The 20,009-nt window shown below is 62.8% G+C and overlaps 7 protein-coding genes across 7 annotated transcripts; 2 read left to right on the forward strand and 5 right to left on the reverse strand.

Moving 5' to 3' along the window:
• Positions 1–127: 127 nt before the first annotated feature.
• RHTO_02678 (cytochrome c oxidase copper chaperone) lies at positions 128–582 on the forward strand (the record flags this gene model as incomplete). Its single annotated transcript, XM_016416352.1, has 2 exons — positions 128–273; positions 429–582. The coding sequence occupies 2 exons, from the start codon at positions 128–130 to the stop codon at positions 580–582; spliced, it is 300 nt and encodes a 99-aa protein (XP_016276071.1).
• A 786-nt stretch (positions 583–1,368) lies between these two features.
• Positions 1,369–2,076, forward strand: RHTO_02679 (uncharacterized protein; the record flags this gene model as incomplete). The annotated part of the gene is made up of 2 exons (XM_016416353.1): positions 1,369–1,620; positions 1,747–2,076. 2 exons carry the CDS (start codon positions 1,369–1,371, stop codon positions 2,074–2,076), a joined length of 582 nt encoding a protein of 193 aa, XP_016276072.1.
• A 646-nt stretch (positions 2,077–2,722) lies between these two features.
• On the reverse strand, positions 2,723–5,554 carry RHTO_02680 (zinc finger, C2H2-type domain containing protein; the record flags this gene model as incomplete). The annotated part of the gene is made up of 1 exon (XM_016416354.1): positions 2,723–5,554. The coding sequence occupies one exon, from the start codon at positions 5,552–5,554 to the stop codon at positions 2,723–2,725; it is 2,832 nt and encodes a 943-aa protein (XP_016276073.1).
• A 364-nt stretch (positions 5,555–5,918) lies between these two features.
• Positions 5,919–8,062, reverse strand: RHTO_02681 (histone deacetylase HOS2; the record flags this gene model as incomplete). The annotated part of the gene is made up of 5 exons (XM_016416355.1): positions 5,919–7,065; positions 7,128–7,388; positions 7,473–7,630; positions 7,705–7,767; positions 7,838–8,062. The coding sequence occupies 5 exons, from the start codon at positions 8,060–8,062 to the stop codon at positions 5,919–5,921; spliced, it is 1,854 nt and encodes a 617-aa protein (XP_016276074.1).
• Positions 8,063–8,354: 292 nt separating this feature from the next.
• RHTO_02682 (ABC transporter) lies at positions 8,355–10,522 on the reverse strand (the record flags this gene model as incomplete). The annotated part of the gene is made up of 7 exons (XM_016416356.1): positions 8,355–8,465; positions 8,527–8,703; positions 8,758–9,099; positions 9,200–9,229; positions 9,291–9,790; positions 9,856–10,223; positions 10,326–10,522. The coding sequence occupies 7 exons, from the start codon at positions 10,520–10,522 to the stop codon at positions 8,355–8,357; spliced, it is 1,725 nt and encodes a 574-aa protein (XP_016276075.1).
• Positions 10,523–12,026: 1,504 nt separating this feature from the next.
• RHTO_02683 (WSC and DUF1996 domain containing protein) lies at positions 12,027–15,771 on the reverse strand (the record flags this gene model as incomplete). Its single annotated transcript, XM_016416357.1, has 21 exons — positions 12,027–12,191; positions 12,249–12,346; positions 12,404–12,529; positions 12,584–12,928; positions 12,987–13,332; positions 13,392–13,540; positions 13,599–13,616; positions 13,675–13,874; positions 13,933–14,128; positions 14,206–14,220; positions 14,289–14,371; positions 14,428–14,519; positions 14,580–14,626; positions 14,688–14,766; positions 14,830–14,917; positions 14,980–15,177; positions 15,234–15,257; positions 15,343–15,363; positions 15,429–15,512; positions 15,572–15,634; positions 15,704–15,771. 21 exons carry the CDS (start codon positions 15,769–15,771, stop codon positions 12,027–12,029), a joined length of 2,505 nt encoding a protein of 834 aa, XP_016276076.1.
• Positions 15,772–16,395: 624 nt separating this feature from the next.
• RHTO_02684 (serine/threonine protein kinase PRP4) lies at positions 16,396–19,690 on the reverse strand (the record flags this gene model as incomplete). Its single annotated transcript, XM_016416358.1, has 12 exons — positions 16,396–16,428; positions 16,499–16,675; positions 16,735–16,882; positions 16,941–17,016; positions 17,121–17,235; positions 17,339–17,492; positions 17,558–17,695; positions 17,804–18,108; positions 18,166–18,560; positions 18,648–18,895; positions 18,950–19,469; positions 19,588–19,690. The coding sequence occupies 12 exons, from the start codon at positions 19,688–19,690 to the stop codon at positions 16,396–16,398; spliced, it is 2,412 nt and encodes an 803-aa protein (XP_016276077.1).
• Between the last annotated feature and the right edge of the window lie 319 nt (positions 19,691–20,009).

Genomic DNA, 20,009 nt, shown 5'->3' on the forward strand with positions numbered 1-20,009 from the left:
AGTCCACTCGTTACTCCCCGCGGTTGTCCTCGTCGCTGCTGAGGTAACCCTCTGCTCGTCTTTCGCCATCGCCCTCACTCTCGCTCTTCTTCTCCCTCTTCCTGCACGAGACCATCTCCCACCAACGATGTGGCCCTTCTCCTCCTCCCCCCAATCCGCCCCAGTGCCCGCCGAAGGACCCGTCTCGCTCCACCCCTCCCTCGGCAGACCACTCTCCAACTCTGAAGCCGCGGACCCAAAGTTGAACCCGAGGAACCCAGAAGGTCTCAAGCCGTGAGTCCGAGCATACTCGCTGATTTGGATGGGCTGGGCGAAGTGGGTGTGGCGGGAGGTTCGGACGAGGAGGACTGGGTTGCTCTCTCTCGCCATCTCCCTCTGCACAGACCGCCGCATCCAGCGCTAACAACCTTCTGTACGACTCGCTGCAGCTGCTGCGCCTGCCCGGAGACCAAAAAAGCCCGCGACGACTGCTTCCTCCTGCACGGATCCAACGCCGACTCGTCGTCCGACTCGCAAGACAAGTGTCGCGAGATCGTCGCGCAACATCGGGCTTGTATGAGGAAGCTCGGGCTCAACGTCTAGGCGGGCGCGGAGAAGAGGACGGGAGGGGAGGGGAGTTTGTTGTATCGACTATGCAGGGGCGCCGAGGGGAGGGAGAGGCGCCCGGGACACCGCTCTTTTCGACTTTCGCAACGCAACATCGACACTCGAAGCCACGGTGCTCGGGGGCAGCCGGGGAGGAGAGGCGGCTGTGTGGCGACGCTTTGCTCTTTCGCGTGGACCTTCCACTCTTCCGCTCTGCTTACCTCCGTCTTCTCCGCCTGGATGCCTCCTCGCCTTTCGAAGGCCTTGACGCTGACTCCATCTGACGCCTCGACTCGATTCGCATTCGTACGGCGCCGTACAGCTGTGAGAGTCGCTTGCTGCCCTGCTCACTGCTTCTTTCGCCTCGCTCACGCTCCTTCGGCTCGTTCGTTTCTCTCCCGCGCCCGTCGCAGCGTCTTTGACACGTCACGGCTGCTCACGAGCGCCTCAGAACGCTGCGGACGTCCCGCTCTTATCCTCCTCCTTCCCAGCCTCTTCTTCGCCTTTCGCCCGCTTGTTCATTCGATGTCCTGTAGATTTGCGACACCTTGCAGAGCCGTCGTTGACCTCCTCTCAAGCCCTCCACCTGCTTGTCATGACGTAATTAGCCTCCTCCTCGTCGACACTGCTCTTGCTCTGCTCCCGCTCACTCAACTCGCTCGCAGGCTGTCCTGACAACTCGCTGAGCTACAAAAGCACCCACGCGAGCCTACACAGCACCCACTCAAGACTCCCACTCGCTCACTCGACTCTCGCCGCCCTCGTCCCCACAACCCACACGCGATGCACTCCCTCCGCTCCTCCGTCCTGCGTCGCTCGCTCACTCCCTCCCTGCGCTCGTACGCAACCGGTCCCAAACCCTCCTCCACGGACCTCCCCGTCGCACCCCCACACAACTCCCTCCCCTTCGCCGCCCCCTCCGCGTTCGAGGACAAAGACACGACGAAGGGAAGCGGGTTGGGGCAGGTCAAGATGCCTGATATGGAGCGTGTCGAGAGGGGGAGTTTGAGGGCGGAAGAGGAGGTTGGGAGGGTGGTGAGTCCCGTTCGGTTCTGGTTGCTGAGGAAGGTCTTGCGAGAAATAGCAGGCTTTTGAAGGCTTCGCTCGCTCGCATGGCCAGCATGCACGCCCTGCACCGAACTAACATCCCTCCCCGCGCAGCCGACCGCCCCCGACACCTACCGCACTTCCTCCTCCTCCCCGGACTCGGACTCGCTCCCCTCCAACCCAATGCCCTCAATCTCCACCGCCGCGCATCCCTCGACTATGCCAGGTGGTGGACCGATCTCGAACGTGACGGGCGAAGATGTGTTGGCTGATTCGGAGACTTCCTCGAGTGCGGATGGAGGACATGGGCAGGGGAAGGGGAAGGACAGCAGGGACCGCCCGCTGAACGAGCAGGAGAAACAGGGACTGTACGTGCTTGCGGGGATCGTCGTGGGCGGGTTGGGGTTGTCGACCATCACGGCGCCGAGGAGGAAGCATGAGTAGGCGTGCGCGTTGCGTGCGCTCGGGCGCGGTTCGGGGTACGGGAGGTCTAGTTACATGTAGCCCCTCGTGTTTCGACTGGAAAAGAACGGAAACAAGCAGTACCTCCTCCATCGCCCGATGAGTTGTCCGTCCCTTTTCTGCGTTCCCGTCGCACCGTTCCTCCTGGTCCTCTGTTTTCCCCTCTCTCTCGAGAGCACCGCCGCAGTCACTGGTGCAAGCGAAGTACTTCGTGCAAACAATGAGGCTACAAGAAAACTGAAAGTCGTGAGAGTTGTGCTAGATGCGAGAGGGAGGGAGGGTACAGATTCGGAATACGCATGGACAAGGGGCGTGAGTGTATGTGTATGTACGTGGGAACGTAGGTGATGGGAGATGCTGGGGTGGATACAGGTTGTGAGGGAGATTAGGAAGGGGTGAGGGAAAGCGAATGGACGGGGCTAGGATGACGATCGATGGGGAGCGAAGGGGAGAGTGGAGTGCGAGTGAGGAGGATGATGACGGCGTGCGCGGGTAGTGTGCGAGAGGCCGGGTATTGATGCTCGAGAGGATGCGAGACGGAGACAGAGAGGGAAGACGGCCAAGCTGCCAAACGAGAGCCGTCAGCGACCGTTCACGCCTGCATGAAGCAGCATAGCGTCAGCCCACCTCATCGCCCAGTCTTGTGGCCCCTGATCCTCCCGTGCCTGAGCAGCGCATCCTTGCGACTGAACGTCCCACCACACTGCTCGCACTTCCACTCCTTGACGCGCACCTTCTCCCCCTTCAGTCCCTCTCCATGAATCGTCTCCTTGTGGCGCGCGAGGTCGTACGGACGGCGGAAGATGACGCCGCACGTCGAGCCGTCCGAGTTGGTGTGGTCGCACCGGATCGAGCCGCTGCCTCCGCCGCCGCCTGCGCCGCTGCGAGGGGTCGATGTAGCGGGGTTACGGCGTCGACGCTTGTTTGGCGGTGCGGAAGAGCCGGATGGAGTGCCGCGACGCCGGGCGGGCGCAGCCTGATAGGACGACTGCGACGAGTGGTAGCTCGCGTCCGATTCGCCCTCGACATCGCCGTCCGCATCGCTCGAGACGGTCGGAGTGGCCGACGCAGCAGGCGCAGGAGGCGTCGCCAACGCCAAGTCGCCCGGCTCGCCAGGCGCGTCTTCCGCGTCTTCGTCCGAGACGAGCCCGTACGCCGCCTTGGCCATCTGGCTCGGCTTGCGCTTGCGCTGCGGCCGGACAGGCGACTCTTCCGCGCCGACAGGTCCGCGGGGCTGCTCCTGCTGCGCGGCGTATCGGCCAGCGAGGGCGTTCAAGCCGGCCAACGCACTGGCCGCTGCGGTTCGGCGAGGCGTCGACGTGCCGCCGTCGCCACCGATGTTGACCGAGGCAGGAGGGGCGAACCCGTGCGAGCCTTGCCGCTGCTTGGCGAGCTCGTGCTGGAAGGCCGAGAAGCCCGAGGCGACGGACGACGCGGTCGACGAGGCAGATGACGGACGAGGGGCGGCGAAAGAGGGGTAAGAGGACGACGGGTGCTGTGGGAGAGGCGGGAGTGCAGGTGCGAACGTCGACGAAGCCGGCTGGCGCGAGACACCCTTGCCCGCGACGGACGGGTACCCCGCCTCGTTCTCTTCATTCTTGACCTCGCTCTTGACGCCGTACCTCCACTTCTCTTCCTCGCTCATTTCGACCCCCTCAGGCTTGGCGACATCCACGTCGCTCTTCTCGAACCGCCCAAACCCGTCCTGAAGACCCTTCTCCCTCCTGACAGCCTCAAGCCTCCTCTTCTCCGCTTCTTCCTCGTCTCGATCCATCTGCTCAGCCGACGGCTCACCCTCGGTCCCAAAGTCACCGTCGTCGTCATCCGCATCGCCGTCCACAACGCCTCCGACAAGCCGGTGACCTGACAAAGATCGTCGCTCGGCCCAAGTCACCGCGTTCTGCGGGACCGAGAACGGGTGCGGGCCGCGTCGAGCGCCGTGACGCGGTGAGGAGACGGCGGGAGGGGTGGACGAGCGGTCGCGCGCGAGAGGGGAGGAGGTCGCCGCTGGCGCGTGAGGGGCGAGGTGCGGGCTTTGAGCGCGGTAGGACGGGGTAGGCGATACGGTGCCCGCCATCGCCGCTGCAGTCGCCTGCGGAAGCGGAGCAAACAAGCTCCCTCCGACGCCCACTCCAAATTCGGTACTTCGCCCGCTTCCGCCGCTGAACAGCGGATCGGACGGATCGTGCAAGCGCGAGTCGACCTCGTTGTAGTCGAGGAAGGCTTCTTGCGGCGAGACGGTGCCAGCCGAGAGTGCGTCTTCCTGCGCCGGCGAGCGGAGGAGCGCAGACTTGGGCGTGACTTGCTGCGGCAGGTTCTGCGGCTGCTGCTGAACGGGCGAGCCGTACGACGGCAGACCAGGCGTAGGCGTCGACTCCCTGTCGCCCGACAGCGCAAGCGCCCTCAACGGCCCCTTGATGCTGCTCAAGTCGACATCGAGCAAGTCGCGTCTCACACGGTCGAGCAAGTCAGACTGCTCGGACGGGAGGAGCGGGTGGTCGGTGTAGGGCGGCGTAGGGTGAGGGTTCTGTGCGAAGGGAAGCTGCTGAGCGGGCGAGAGGACGAGGTTGGCGGCATCGAAAGGATTGGCGGTCGGGCCTGTCGGCGTGACGAAGAACGCTGGCTCATCTGTGTAGGTCTGAGCGGCGAAAGGAGCGCCGAGGAAGCCGCCATTTGCGGGCGCAGCTTGACCAGCCGCGCCCTGACTCGAGCTGCTCGACGACGAACCAGACGAGTAGAACGACGGCCAGTCGCGCGACTCCTGCGTCTTCCGTCGCATTGGCCGCGGCGGTTCGGGGACGGGCACGCTCGAAGCGCGCTCGCCCTTGTAGCCCAGACCGTACCCGTTCAGCCCGCTGAAGCCCGCTTGTCCGCCGCCTGTCCCGCCAAGCTCCTTCAGAAGCCCTGGCCTGATGGGCGAGATGAACTTGGGAGACGGTGGAGAGAATGACGCGGCGGGTGACGGTGCAGACCCGTCGTCGGCGACGAGTTCAGGGAGGGGAGGGTAGTCGGTGTCGTCCTGCGACGACTCGGACGACGAGCTCGAGGGTATGGGGATCGCATAAGCGTCCCTTGGACCTCGCTGGCTGTGCTGCTGCCGCGGGAGCTGCTGGAAGGGCTGTCGATAGGGAGGCAGCTGCTGTGACCGAGGTTGCTGAGTGTGCCGAGGCGAGGAGGGGCCGAACAGCTCAAAGTCCCCCGCGCCGCTCCCTACGCCCATCCCAACCCCGCTCGCGCCGTTGTTCGGCTGGAGTGCGCCGTTGAACGCTCCTCCTCCTTGAGGCTGGCCGATGAAGGCGGGCGGCGGAGGCGGTGCGGTCATCGACGACGACGGCGACGGTCCAAGCGGCTGCTGGTACTGCGACAGAGGCTGCTGAGGCTGCTGCGACTGCGGGAGAGGGTACATCGGCTGAGGAGGCGGCTGATAGTGGGTGTACAGCGGAGCCGGTTGCGAGAACATGGCGTCAAGTCGCCGGAAGTGCGTCCGTCGGCCAGAAGAGAGTGTGTCGGTCACTGGTGAGTGTACCGGCGTGTCTGCGCTGCGAGCGATGCGATGGTCGTGTGAGCAAGCCCTCGAGTTGATGAGGTCATGAGGACCGGTGAGGATGAGCGAGAGTGGGCGCGCGCGACTCACGGGTGTGTGCTGGGGTTAGCGTGCGTGTGCTCGAGTCGTCCAGCCAGTCAAACAAGCGAACAAACCAAGCGAGAGCGAAGAGAGCGAGAAGCGGGCGAAAGAGAAGGTGCGAGACGACCAAGTCCCCGGCTTTGTAATCAACTTGTAATCCGGGCTATTACAACAACACCTTGTATTCAGAAACCGCGAGTCACTCCTCGTCGTCCGCTCCGCCTGGGTCCATTCGAGGCTTGGCGACCTTGCCAGACGCAGCGGGAGTCGACATCCCAGGCCGCGACGGGTTCGGCGGCGGGTTCATCGCTCCCTCCTCCTTCGTCCCGCCAGCAATGACCTTCCGCCGCTTCTTACCCGCCGTGCCGCCAACGAGCGAAGGAGTCGAAGGTGCGATGCCCGACGAAACCGACAGTCGCGAGCGATGCGGTCCGCCGCCCATGCGTGGCGGGAACGCCGACGCAGGAGTCGTCGCAGCCGAAGTCGCCGCGCTCGTACCCGCCGAGTAGCCGTCTCCACCGCCAGCCAGTCCCTCCCTGTCCCTCTCCGACCCGAAGTAGTCGTTCGTCGCGCGGTGCGGGTCCTCCTCCCGCTCGTTCCCTTCTTCCTTCGCCTCCTTCTCCTCTTTCTCGTCCTCGTCTGCGATCCACGACGCCAGACTCGGCGGCACCTCGGCCATCTGCACGCCCGGCGCGCCCGCCATGTACCTCACGCGCTCCAACGCCGCGACGCGAATCCGCTCGAGCTGTTTCCGCGAATTGAGGTTCTCGAGGCGGTTGCGGCCCGAAGCGAGGTCCGGGTGAAGTTTCCAGTCGGGAGCGAAGAAGTCGTCGTAAGCCGTGTGCGGGAGAGCGTTCGGCAAGTCCTGCTCGAGACCGAGGAGGACGGCGGTCTCGTACGTCCAGCAGCGGGACACGTTCTTGATCGTGTACCCTCCGCCGCCGAGGACGATCAAGGGCAGGTTGAACGACTTGATGAAGCGGACGCATTCGCCATGCGCCGCGATCGACAGGTTAAAGCACCCGAGTCGGTCGCACCCGAGCGAGTCGGCGCCGCACTGGAGGACGATTGCGCTAGGGCGGTACGTGTTGATCGTAGGCTCCATGATCGACTTGAACAAGGCGATGTACGACTCGTTGTCGATCCCGTCCTGCAGCGGCACGTTGAGCGAAAAGTTCTTGCCCAACGCGTGACCGACCTCGTCGATGTGGCCCGTACCGGGGAAGAAGTCGGGCGAGTACTTGTGAAACGAGACGGTCAGGACGCGGTTCGTGTTGTAGAAGGCCTCCTGGACGCCGTCGCCGTGGTGGATGTCTATGTCGATGTACAGCACGCGAGGGTGGGTCCTTCGACAGAGCAAGCTGTCAGTGAATGATTACGAGGGGTGCGAGCGCGAGAGCCGGCTCACCGCAAGAGTTCGAGGATCGCAAGCACAATGTCGTTGACGTAGCAGAACCCGCTCGCCTCGCTCTTCTTGGCATGGTGCAACCCGCCCGTCCAGTTGATCGCGATGTCGGTGGTCCCCGCGACAAGCTTGCGAGCGGCCATTAGCGACGCCCCAGCGTATTGGCGGCAGTACGAGTACATGTCGGCAAAGATGGGGCAGTCGTCGCCGATGTTGAAGCGCGTCAGAACGGTCGAGAAGTGCCGGACGTTATCTGGGGTGACGCTGCGGGTTGGACGGATTGTGGGAGTCAGCCTACGCTCGCGATTGAGCGACAACAAACATTCGAGGTTGTCCGTCCCAACTCACCGAGCGAGAAAGTCGACGTAGTCCTCGTCGTGGAACATCTCCAGCTCCTCCTTGGTCGCCATGCGAGGCTCAAAGACGTCCATCCGCTTGTGCAAGCCGTATCCAACGACGAGGTGGTTCGTCAAGGTCAGGCGGTGAGGCTTCATCGGATGTCGTTCCTGCGGGGCGGCGGCGGTGTGAGCTGTCGGGGATCTGTTACTGGCTTACAGACGGCGCAATATGCGGGACTCACGCCAAAATGGTACTCTCCGACACCTCGCGAGAAATAGTACGACACCCTCGGCGCCGAGTGGAGCTGCGGGCGCGAAGGACAGGTCAGCACGTTTGCTCAGTTGACGGAGCGGTATCGGAGAAGCCAGACGCACCCCTACCGCGCTCCCGCCCGTGAAGCCACCCCGCCAACTCTCACCCTCGAGGAAGCTCCCGCTCGTATCGCCGTTTCCGCCCGCTGCGCCTCCGCCGGTGTACTCAGCCACCACTCCACCCTTCCCTGCATCACTCGAGAGAGCCGCGCGGTCGAAAAAGAACGGCGCCGAGGAGAATGTCGGGTGAAGGAGACCGCCGGCTGATGAGAACGCTGGCGACGGCATCGGGGCGCGCGAAGGGTGTGCAGGGTCACTGGGGCCTGTGTCGTAGAAGCATGAGTTTACCGAGCCATCCAAGCGGGCAGTCTGAGCGAGTCGAGCAAGTGGGAGAAGGGAACTATGCGAAGGGCCCTCTCGCCGCGACCTCGACAAGCTGAAGGTGCTGCAAAACGAGCTGTTCATTACGCGAAGCTATTGCTACTGACGAAAGAAGTGTATCGGAGGGCAAAGATGTATGGGAAGGGCATTGACGGAGACCTCAAACGGTTTTCGAGAGGAAGTCGAAGGCGCCGAGCCTCTACCGCTTGCGCCAGACGAGGACTCCCCACATGAGAAGCCTGTAGACGAAGATGATGATGATGAGGATGCCGACGTAGAGGCCGTCGCTGACGCCGCCGTAACCCAGGTTCTGTTCGAAGACGAACGGTCAGTTCCGAGCACTCTTGAACCGGCAAGCTCGATGTACCCACCTGGATCACGTCCTCGCCGCTGACCGCGCACTGTCCGGGCGTGAGGGAGCTCGGAATCGGGCAGAGACACGAACCGTCCGGTCCCTTGGGGCAAGTCAGGATCCTGCCAACGAAGTCGTTGCGGACGAGCAGCTCAAAGGCAAAAGTCTCGTAGTCGATAAAGTGCGCCCAGTAGTACTGTATGTGCTCACGTCAGCGAGCAAGTCCAGGTCGAGCTGCGAAGCGACTCACCCAGAACTTTGGAAGCGACGTCGCTCGGATGAAGTACCCCTGGACGCACATCCACAGTCCGTTGGCGAACGCGGCGATAGCGAGCGCGGCGACGAAGATGGGGATAGCAGCGGCGACGAGGAGCGACTGCGATTCGGCGGCGACGAGGCCGAGGTAGAGGTAGAGGAGGAAGCGGAAGAAGTGGGTCGCGCCGGGGTTCATGCCGATGGCCCAGTAGATGATGAGGGTGAACGCAGCGGCGCAAACGAACAGGAAAGGGAGCGAGACGAGGGTGGTGGCGAGGAGGTACTGGGCGGGGGAGTAGAGTCCGTTCGCGCGTTCGCGGATGAAGACGGCGCGTTCCTACATACACGACAGACAATCCGTCAGTACAAAACGCGATCAAGAGGCGAAGGAGGGCTGGAGCCAAGCAGCGACGCCTGGGAGGATCCGAAGGACGCACCTCGAGGAAGGACGGAATACCAGCGACCGACTGGGATCCGGAATCGTCAGTACGCGTACCAAACATCGAGTCTAGGGACATCGGGACACACCATGAATCCGAGGAAAGCGACGGAGAAGAACGAGACACTCAGGCGATCGTTGAGCTTGTCCGTCGTCCAGCCGAGGCGGATCCAAACCGTCGCCAGGAGCAGACCCATGCCGCAGTACATGCCTAGGCGTATCCCATACGCCAAAACGTTGCGAGAGTAGTTCAACGCCGCCCGGTGGCTGAGCGTGATCGTCTTGCGCATGTTGGTAACGAACGACTGGCTTGCGGTCGAGCGTTTGCGGCCGAGCGCGTGTGCGTCGAGTTCCTCGACCGACGTCGACTTGCTTCCTGCGAGGTTCTTGGCCTTGTAATTGGTCCAGAGGTCAGCGCGAGACTGGAGATGCTCGGCGGGACTGGCAAAGTCGCCGGTCGGAGGGTAGTTGTCGTCGCCCTTGTCGCCCGAACGGAACTCGGTGTTGACGAGCTCGATCGCGTGGTCAGCGGGGTTGACGTGAGCCGGCGTGGGCGAGCCGACCGAAGCGAGGTAGTTGTCGAGGTCGTCTGCGAGGGAAGGGCGTAGAAGTCAGCTTGCGAAGGTTCGGTCGAGGAAGGAGAAGCGGACGCACCGACCCTGCCGTCGTACATGGTCTGTCCGCCAGCAAGCAGGAGAAGACGGTCGAAGAGGGCGAACGTCTCAAAGTTGGGCTGATGAATCGTGCAAATGATGAGAACGCCCTGCTCGCGTGCGAGACGCTGCAAGAAAGCGACAACCTCGCGGCCCGAAGTGCTGTCGAGACCGCTGGTCGGCTCGTCAAGGACGAGGATGCGAGGCTTGGCCACGACCGAGCAGGCGATGGTGACGCGACGCTTCTGGCCGCCCGAGATGCCGCGCTGGAGAGGCGTGCCGATCCTGTTCCCGGCGATGGCCGACAGTCCGAGCGAGGTGAGGGTGGCGTCGATGTGCTGGTCGATGTTGGGGTACGAAGGGCCGAGTCTGTGGAGCCGAGGGAGAATGTCAGCAAGGGAACAATAATCCGCGACTCCCGACCGGAATGCGAGGTTGGCTTGTCCGGGCAGCAAGGCCTGCACGACTCACGCAAGGTAGGCAGCAAAGGCGACTGTCTCGCGAACCGTCAACACGCCGAGCAAAGCGTCGTCTTGCTCAACAAACGAAAAGAGGTCGCGGGTCGAGTAGTCGGTCGAGCCGTTGACGGTGACGAGACCCTTGGCGCGAGGCGTGCGCTGGCAGATGGCGTCCAGAAAAGTCGACTTGCCGGCGCCAGACGGGCCCATAACTAGACGGGAACAGGATCAGCCAACGTCCGTGGATATGCCGGGGAGGAGGAAAGGAGGCGCACCTGCGAGGCATTCGCCTGACCTGGCAGAGCCGTTGAGCGAGGCAAGGATGGGCCTGTCGCGCTTGGGCGCCGTGACCGTCAAGTCTTGCCAGCGAAGCTCGATGTGGGGAGCGGGAGAGGAGGAGAGGTGGGATTCGAGCCTGGCGGGCGACGTATCGCCAAAGTCGTTGCGCGGATGTGTGGGATAGTCCGACATGGCGAGTGCGGTGTAGGCAGCGAGTGAAGGAGAAGAGGGAGAGGGCAGAGCCATCGAAGGGAAGGGAGGGAAACGCGGGAGCGTCTATGGCCGACGACCTTTGCGCGTGCCCGTCATGCCCCCGTGCCGCGTCTAGATCCGTCAAGTCCAAGCTTCGAGCGATTCCGAATTACTGAGGGATGCAGCTATACCCGCAAGCGTGGGAAAGGCCGAAACTCGGTGCAGGGGAGGGCAAGGAGGAGACGGCAAGCGGGAAAGTCGCCTCCCTCTCGCCACAGGTGCGCAAGAGTCGCAGGCAGGTCGCTCGACCAGGTCATTGCGCCCCGCACTTGCGCCCTGGAGGACGAGGCGGCCTGTGTTGCGATCTGGCATTTCCGGCGGAAAAGCGGCGAGGGGGGCGGAGAGACGCGATGGGTGAACGCGGGACGGTTGGCGGCGTCGGCGTGCGCCCATGAGGAGCCTTGCAAGCAATGATCTCGCTCAAACCGACGCAAAGAGGCGACGGTCGAGTTTCTTGCAGGACGAGGAGGACAAGCGAGCGGTTCGCCCACTTCGCTGCACTCTCACAGCTCGGGAGGGGTCCTGTACTGCTTGAACGCTTGCTAGACCGACACGAAGTGCTGCCGCGCTCCTCTCCGTTGGCGCAACGCCGCCCTCGCCGTGCCTCGACCTCGTCCGATTCTCATCGGTCGACGGGCTCAACAAGCAGGAGGCAGCATTGCGGGGCCTGACGGGCACAGCTGGAGACGCAATCGGGTCTTGGAATGGCTGGAGCGGGGGCGGCGGACTGGCTGGAGCCGAACGAGGATTGCGGTCGTCGGCTTTGAAGCGGAGGACGCGGTGCTGGGCATCTGGCGGCAGCCGCTCCCCTGGCGATGGAGCGAAATGCTTTATCGCCCACGAAAAAGGCTGCGCCGAGCCTCCCAAAGTGTCAACGACTCCCGCCACCGAGCCGTTCCCTCGTTCAGCCCTCGAGCTGGAGTTGCTATTGCCGACATGGCGATCCCGCTATCAGAACCGGTCCAACGGCTTCACTTTCGCTTGTCCTATTGTCGGTCAGCTCACCAGGGCAGACACTCGCGACCGTAGGCAGTCCTCCGCTCCTGCGTCTAGTCCAGACTCGCTCGGCTCGGATAGGTCAACCAGTTCATACTGCAGTCTCTTCGTAAAGGGCTAGGTCAGGCTAGGGAGAGAATAAGGAAAGCTCTATGGGCGATTTGGTAGCGGCTGGTCAAACGGACGCTCACGGCCTCCTCCTCGACGTCTTGCGCATCGTGCGGCGCGAGCTAGCCGTCGCAGCTGCGGAAGCGAGGGTGGTCGAGCCAGCGCTAGCGGGAGCGGCGATCTTGGCGTTGGCGGAGGCGGGCGTGAGGCGCCAGACGGAGAGGGCGCCGCTGCCTCCGCACATCTGCAGAAGCGAGGGTCAGCTTGCGGACAGCATGGAGGGGATATCGATCGAGCGCACCTCGAGTGGATTGCCAGCGCAGGGGAAGCGGCAGCTCGTGTCGTCGAGAACGGTCGAAGCCGAGGAAATGTTGGTCGTGGTCATCCAGCACTCGTGGTCTGCGAGAGCCGAAGATCAGCGCTGGCACCCGCAAAAGGACCGTGAGCGGTGCGCACAGTACGACAAGCCGCAGACAGTCGCGCCCTTGTCGGTGCAGGCGTCAAGGCAGGCTTCGACGGTCTGGTTCGCGTTCGTGATCTGCGTCGGGAGCGACCGCTGGTTGTTGACGAGGTCGGAGTAGCCTGCGCGAGCTAACCGTCAACATGAGAGAGCAGAAGAAGAAGTGAGTTGCGCACAGGCATCGTAGTTCCACTGCCCGAAGGTCTTGAGCTGGGTGTTCGTCGGACCGGTGACAACCGGTCGCTGGGTCGAGGTGTAGACGTCGAGCGCGTCGCTTCCGCCGCATGTCTCGTTCGCCGCGTTCTTGCAGGTCATGGTGCACTTGGATGCGTCGAGCTGAGCCGAGTAGAGCCCGAGAGCAGGCGCGGCGTAGCACTCGCCCATGTAGCTGAGTCCGGCGACGGCGAAGCCTTGCGCGTCGGCCACGGCTAGGCAGCTCTCGATCGTAAAGTCGGACGAGCCGGTGAGGGTATTCGGGAGGGAGCGACCGCCGTTGACGAGGTCGGACCAGCAGCCCGAGTCTGCGGACACACTGGTGAGCTAGATACGCTTGGAAGGAGAGAGACTCATGCGACGCACACTTCCAGTTCGGGTTCGTAAGGAGCTTGGTGGAAGCACTGGCTGACGGCGAAGCGGAGGAAAGGGTTGAGGAAACGGTCGACGAGGCGATGAATGAGGTCGACGAGACGGACGACGCTATCGCCGTACTGCTCACGGCGGATGACACTGTAGAGGGGGCGAGGGTGCTCGTAGGCAAGACGCTGCTGCTGTTTGCCGAGATCGACGCTGTTGCGTTGGCGACAACTGAGGAGGAAGCGGAGAGGGACACGGTCAAGGACGCCTTTGTCGAGTTGGCGGAGACGGCAGTCGAAATGGCTGAAGCCGTGGAGGTCTTGCTGGCCGTGGCGCTCGTCGTCTTTGGCGGCTGCGGAGCAGAGTTGTCAGCAAGCGATCGCAACGATCGAGGAGGACGAGGGCGCCCACCGCAGGACGAGTGTAGAGCTCGAAGGTCGCGCCCGTGACGCCTCCCGTGCCGCCGCAGTACTGGAGAGGGTTGTCGGTGCACGTCAAGCCGCATGCTCCGTAGCCCTGATCGGTCGAGTTCGGGCTCAAAGCGTTGCCGCCCCAGCATTCTGAATGAAAGGGAAGTCAGTCGCCCATCTTGCGGTGCTCTTCATCGGCGGAACACACCGCCGTGGTACTCGACGCCTGCACAAGTAAGCAAAATCAGCGACAAGCAGGATCACAACGCAGGAGAAGGACGCACCGCAGAAGACGTATCCGCGTGAGTCGCATGCCTCTATGCAAGACTCGACGGTCTTGTTGACGGTAGTCAAGCCGTTCGGCAAGACACGACCAGGTGCGAGATCCGAGTAGCAGCCCTGGTAAGTCCAGTTGCTGTGCGAGCTGGAGACGTAGGAGGAAACAACTTGAGGCTCGTTGCTGAGGACGGGCGAGCCGGGCGGGCTGCGTCAGGCGTCACGGTCAGCACGAGATCAGGAATGATGCCGCCGTGAGGACTCACGGCGCGGAGCCGTTGTATGCGGCCGGGTTCGAGAAGACCGGCGGCGAAGTCGGGTCTGAGCAAGGCGTCGCGGCCGGACCCTCGCCGGTCACAGGGTTGCATCCCGGCAGCGACGGGAGGGTGCCGAGCACAATCTCGTCGAAGTCGGGCGTCTTGCGGCATTCGTGGCTCGGGTCGTAAAGATCGAAGACCGTGCCTGCGGTTCACACCAGGTCAGCAAGTCGAGGGCAGCTGGGCGAAACGAGCTGTCTAAGCGAAACGACGAGCACGCACAGTACTCAATGACGCCTGAGGAAAGCGTAAGAGGCGTCAGCGCATCAGCTGCGTAGCGAGAAGGAAGGGACACAGCGACGGACCAGAGTCGCTCGTGCAGGTGTCGATGGCGGTCTGCAACACTTGGCGGTCCCAGCCATTGTAGAAGTCTCCGTGCCAACCGTAGCTGCGCAAGGGAACAGTCAGCGAAAGGTCGGAAACTTGGAGGGAGAGGCGGCGCACCCAGTCGGGTCTCCCATCGCCAGGACGAACGGCTGCGAGGTGTTCATCGCTTGCGGCCAGAGATTCTTCCACGAGTCGACATCGTACATGATCTGTAGAAGGCGTACTTTGTCAGTCAGAGCAGTTGTCGAAAGAAAGTGGGCGGAACGCACCTCGTAGAAGAGCGTGACGAGGCGGACGGGGTAGCCAGCGGGGCACGCTGCGAATTGCGATACCGTCAGCGTCGTAATTCGACTCGCTTTAGAAGGGTGAGAACGCACGTCCGGTCTCTCCGCCGATAGGGTACGCCATGTGGCTGAAGTGGTCGCTCGAGTCGAGGTCAACGCCGTTCCAGCAGGACTGCATACAGAGGTCGACCGTGAGTACCGATACTTGCAAGCATGTGACAAGGACGGAACTCACGGGGAAGCGGACCTCGCCACGCAAGCCGTTCGGGCAGTTGACGTTCGGCAGCCAAGGGTTGCGAGTGGCCGGCAGGTTCGAGCCGAGGCTGACGACAACAGCGTTAGCGTGATCGCATGAGAGGGGCGCGAGCGAATGGGAGGGACACACCAGTTCCAGCCGACAGCTTCAGCGGTAGGCGATCCGTCGTAGGAACGCTTGAAAGGGTTGCCGGTCAGCATGCGGAAGCCGTCGGGGAACGCGGTGACATTGGTTGTGTCGGCCGCGTTGTTGCGAGGGAGGTAGTAGATGAGGCCGCCGCCGACAACGTTGACGTCGGTGAAGGAGCCGTTCGCCCATTGGAAGTAGCTGCGGAGGAACGTCTGTCAGAGGCTGGACGGGGACGCTGCGAAGCACGAACGCACAGTTGAGGCGTCCAGTAGTTACTCCTGCGAAAGGAAAAGGGCGAAGGCGGAGGCGGAACGAAGGAAAGAGTCAGTGTCGCAGGGGAGGAGGAGTGACGAGGAGTCCTACATGTCCTGCTTGACCAGGCAGCTGTGTCGAAGTGTTGCGCATTAGTACGTGGCACAATAAGAGCAGGCGGACTTGACGCAGCGCACCTGGTGCACGCGCTCTGGCGGAGCGAGTCGAAGGTGGTGTCGAGGCCAAAGTTGCTGCCGCCGAGGATGTTGTGGACATGGCCGCTGCGCAAGTAAGCCCCATGAGTATGTTTGCGCAACCTGCAGCCCTCAAATTTCCTCACGAGACTCTGCCCGGGCTGACGATGGTGTCTCCGCGCTCGACAACGAGCGAGTTGCCGCAGGGGCTGCGCGGGCGCCCAAGCGAGGTTAGCGGGACTGAGCAGCATCCGTCGCAACGCTGGAACGGGACGCACAGACGCCAGAACGCCTCGACGGAACCCGCAGCGGCGAGGAGGGTGCCGACGGCGATTCGAGCGAACATGTCAACGGAGGAAGTCGCGTCGCGCGCTCGCTACGGCGCCAAGGAGGTCGAGCAGGCGTGAAGCGAGAGAGGCGGGCGTGCAGCTGATGCGGCGGAGGACAAAAGCGAGCCTCGGATGCAACGTCCCTCGCCCTCCGCCATCCTCGACCGATTCCATGCGACGAACCGGCTGGTGCTCACAGTACGGAGCGGGTGTTGCTTGTGGGGCGGGACGGCGCGACCAAACCCAAAAGAGCGGAACACACTCGGATCTGAGCAATCGATTCCGGAGAAGCCTGCCTGATTCGGAGAGATGCGAGCGCGAGGAGGAGGAGAACACGATCGAGTCGCGGCTGATTGGCAGGGCCTGCGAGGCCGTCGTCAATGGATGGTTCTCATGGTCGCTGCGGAACCGAGTAGAACGATACCGCGAGCCAGCGGCCGAGAGGTTGTCGACCAAGAGGGCGAGCAGAGCCCGTCGAGCTGCGAAAGCGCGACGCAATGCTCGAGAATTGCGTAGTCGAGGTCGCCACTCAACGCAGCGAGGCGAGGTCTATGGATGCGGAGGGACAGCGTCCTCGATAGACAATGCTAGGCGAAAGGGCTACAAACTTGGTCGTCGTCCAGGCTCACCTCCTGCCTCGCTCAGCCTCGAATGAACGGGTGATTGAGCAGCTCCTACAGGAGCACACATCGTCAGCGAAACTTACGAGCAAGACGCGAGTCGGCGCAGCGAAGGAAGGCTCACCTTGGGTGTGGGCCGCCGCGCTGGCTCAAGGCTCAGCATCTTGTCGAGGAGGTCGACAAAATGACCGAGCAGGCGAGCCTCGTCCTCCTTGAGGCGTCGCGCGACGCCTGGCGGCAACAAGCGTGAACGAATGTCGGACGGCGGCTTGGACGGAATCTGGCGAGGCGTCACCGTGTCCTGCAAGACCGATCGCGTCAGATATGAAGCTTCGGAAGCGCGGAGAATCGGGTACGCACGTTCTTCTCCGTGTACTGGAAGGTCATGCCTTCATCGAAGTGCTGGTCGTGGAAGCGACCTTTCCGGATCAGCTTGTGGTTGAACTTGCCCTTGGTCTCCATGATGAGCAAGAGCATGTGGTTGTTCGTGCGACCAGGGAAGAGAATCCTTTGAGGCGACTCGGGTCAGCGGAAGAAGCGGGCGAAGGTTGTGAGACGAGACTCACTTGCCGGTGTACAGCTCATAGAGCGTGCAGGCGATCGACCAGACGTCGAGCGAGTAGTCGTAGGGGAGACCGAGGACTGCGAGACGATACGCGAGGTCAGTTACCGTGTCTCGGAGAATCCGGACGAGGAGCAGGTCGTCGTCGAGGGTGTTCACCGAGATGCCAAATTGCGGAACTCACTAATCTCGGGAGCGCGGTAGAAGCGAGAGACGAGGTAGGGCGTGATATCATTCTCCGTGACATCCGAAGCGGAACCCAGGTCGGACACCTTGAGCGTCGACTTGGACTCGTTGACCTGCGAGTGAACTGGCTGTGAGCGCTGCTCCCTGTCGTCGAACGCTCGGGAGAGCCGTAGACTCCGCGCCGCGACAACGTGAAGACGGAAGGAGCAGACTCACGAGGATGTTGTCCGGCTTCAGATCGGCGTGCATGATCTCGCACTTGCGCATGAGTGCAAGCGCGAGGAACATCTGGCTGGCATAGGCGCGAACGGCTCGCAAGTTGAGGCCAACATCCTTGCCGTAACGCTTGACGACTTCGCGGAGGTTCATGCTGCGAAAGCGGGAGTCAGGTCAGCGAGCGGGTTCAGCGGCACACATGGCACGTCGCAAACTCACCTCAGCGACTCGAACACCAAGCACAGGTGACCACGGTGCTCGAATGTCCGCAAGAGGCGAACGAGATGCTTCTTGTCCTCCGGGTCGGCGTCGCGCAGGCGGCGGAGGATCTGCGCCTCTTTGAGACCCGCCTTGTACCTGTGCGACAACAAAAGCTGAGTCAGCATTGGTCCACCAGGGCGCGAGAGTGTATCTCGAGGCGAGAGCGACCTGACCGCGCGGAAGAAACGAGAACTGCCGACTCACATACTCTCCTGACTCCTGACAATCTTGATCGCGACTTCCCTCTTCGCGCCTTCTCCAACGCCCTTCCCGCCGAGCCCTCCCTCCTCGTCCTCGTACTTCCCCTCCCCCTTCTCGCCGAGATCCCTAGCACGCACGACATTCGAGAACATGCCCTTTCCGAGATTCGCGACGACATGATAGCGACCGTTGTCAAGTGCTTCGCCGAGGATGACGCGGTAGTAGCCTTCCGCATCGTCGTAGTTGTCGGCGAGGAGCGAGGCGGCGGCGTTCGAGGGAAGTGCAGCGGGGAGGGCGCGGTTGACGAGCTGCGCGCTATGAACGTGAGCTGGGGGAAGCGCAAGAGTCGACAACTTCGTACGCACCGGTAGGCCACTCTTCTTGACCTTCTTCTTCACGACCTTCTTCGGCTTCTTCTCTTCGCCCGTTCCGATCGCGAACATGTCGTCCTCGTCGTCCTCCTCCTCTTCCTCCTCCTCAGTCTCGATCTCCTCACCATCGCTCTCAATCTTCACTTCCTCCTGCTCCTTCCGCTCACGCTCCTTCTCCAACTCGCGCTTCTGCCGCCTGTCGTCGTCCGCTCCGTCTGGGTTGTAGTCGGCCGCGTTGATTTCGTCTGCGTCAGATTGGGCGGGACCGGTTTCGGCAGCTGAGGCAGAGGCGGTCGAGGCGTCTTTCGAGAGCGAGAATATGCCGTCCTCGGGCGGGACGACCGAGACGGCGCGAGTCGAGGGCTCGGCGGAAGAGATGGCGGGAGAGTCTGCGTAAGAACATCCACAAAGCTTAGCAGTTGTGCCTGGCAGACAACTCTGCGAAGGAAGACTGCAAGTCTGCGAACCCGACGCACCTGTTCCGATCCTCATCCGCTTCGCTGCCCGCTCGACGCCTTCCCTGCCAGGCGTACCTTCGTCTGTCGCTTCGCGCTTGATGTCGGGAGTCGCACCACCTGCTGGCGAAGCGGCGGCGGACGGGTTCGTCGAGGCGTACTTGGCGAGGATCTCGGCGCGCTTGCGGCGGCGCTCGGCGAGAATCGCTTCAGGGTCTGGCTCGACGGCAGGTGTAAGGTCGAGTTCGACTTCTGGTGCGGGTTCGATCCTGTATCAAGCGGGGTCAGCGAATGTTTCGGGAAAGACGGGCGTAGGAACGCACTCTCCCTCTTCTACGTCGGGGCGAACAGCGGGCGTCGGCGACTGCTGCTGCGTAGGTGGCGCTGCGAGAGGAGGCTGCGGCTGTCGTGGAGGTGAGCCTTGCGCGGACGAGGCAGAGCGAGGAGCGGGAGGAATGCTTGTTCGGCGCGAGCGGTCCCTGCCTGAGAAGCTGTCGCCTCGCATTCGTCCGCCATCTCGCCCATCGTCCCTGTCACGGTCGTAATACCCTCGTCCTCCCCTCGAATATCCGCCCCGATCGTCATAGCCACGCCTGTCTTCCCTTCCTCCACCGTGGTAACCTCCGCCTCGCCTGCCGTAGTCCCGGTCATCTTGCGGCGCATCGAGGTCGCGGTAGCTACTCCTCCTCGCACCTCTGTCATAATCGTCGTCGAAACCGCGCTGTCCTCCGCTTCCACGCCTGTCCTGCTCCCACCACGGCAAGTCACCGTCCTCGTCGTCAACGGCGCGCGATCGCCTGCCGCCGCCGGTGCCGGAGTAGTGCAAGTGACTGGCAGAGCGATCTTGCGGCATCGAACCGGCAGCGCAGAGGGTGGATGAAGGGTGTCAGTGATGTTACGTCCGATGGAGGCAAAGCGGCGGCCAAACCCGATGGGAGTTGGGCTGGCTGGCGTAGCGGACACTGGATATACAGCAGGCGTCTCCTCGTGCACAGCTGCAGCTCGCACGCGGGTAAGGGGTGGCTGGCGAGAGCGAGAGCGTCCTTCGACATCCTCCGCTTCATCTCGTTGCTCGCGACCCGCTCGTGTGGACAATTTGAGGATCTCAAGCGTGATCAAACAGCCTTCGAACTCACTCAGATCTGTCGACTCGCCCGCTGGTGCTGTTGTCGTCTTCCTTGTCCTCCTCTCGCTTCATCAAGCCGATCGACATCAAACGTGCACTGTACGAGGCAGAATCTTCGTGCGTGACAGTAGTTTACCTAGCATTGTACCGTGAAGGCGGCTGACGAGCTTGGCCTGGTTGCCTGCACGCGCAGAAGCGCGTTCTCCTGCCCTTCGTTCCCCTTGCCCCCTTCTTCCACTCAATTTCGCCGCCTGAGC

Source organism: Rhodotorula toruloides (assembly GCF_000320785.1).
Source record: "Rhodotorula toruloides NP11 unplaced genomic scaffold Scaffold2, whole genome shotgun sequence".
Classification (NCBI taxonomy): Eukaryota; Fungi; Basidiomycota; class Microbotryomycetes; order Sporidiobolales; family Sporidiobolaceae; genus Rhodotorula; species Rhodotorula toruloides.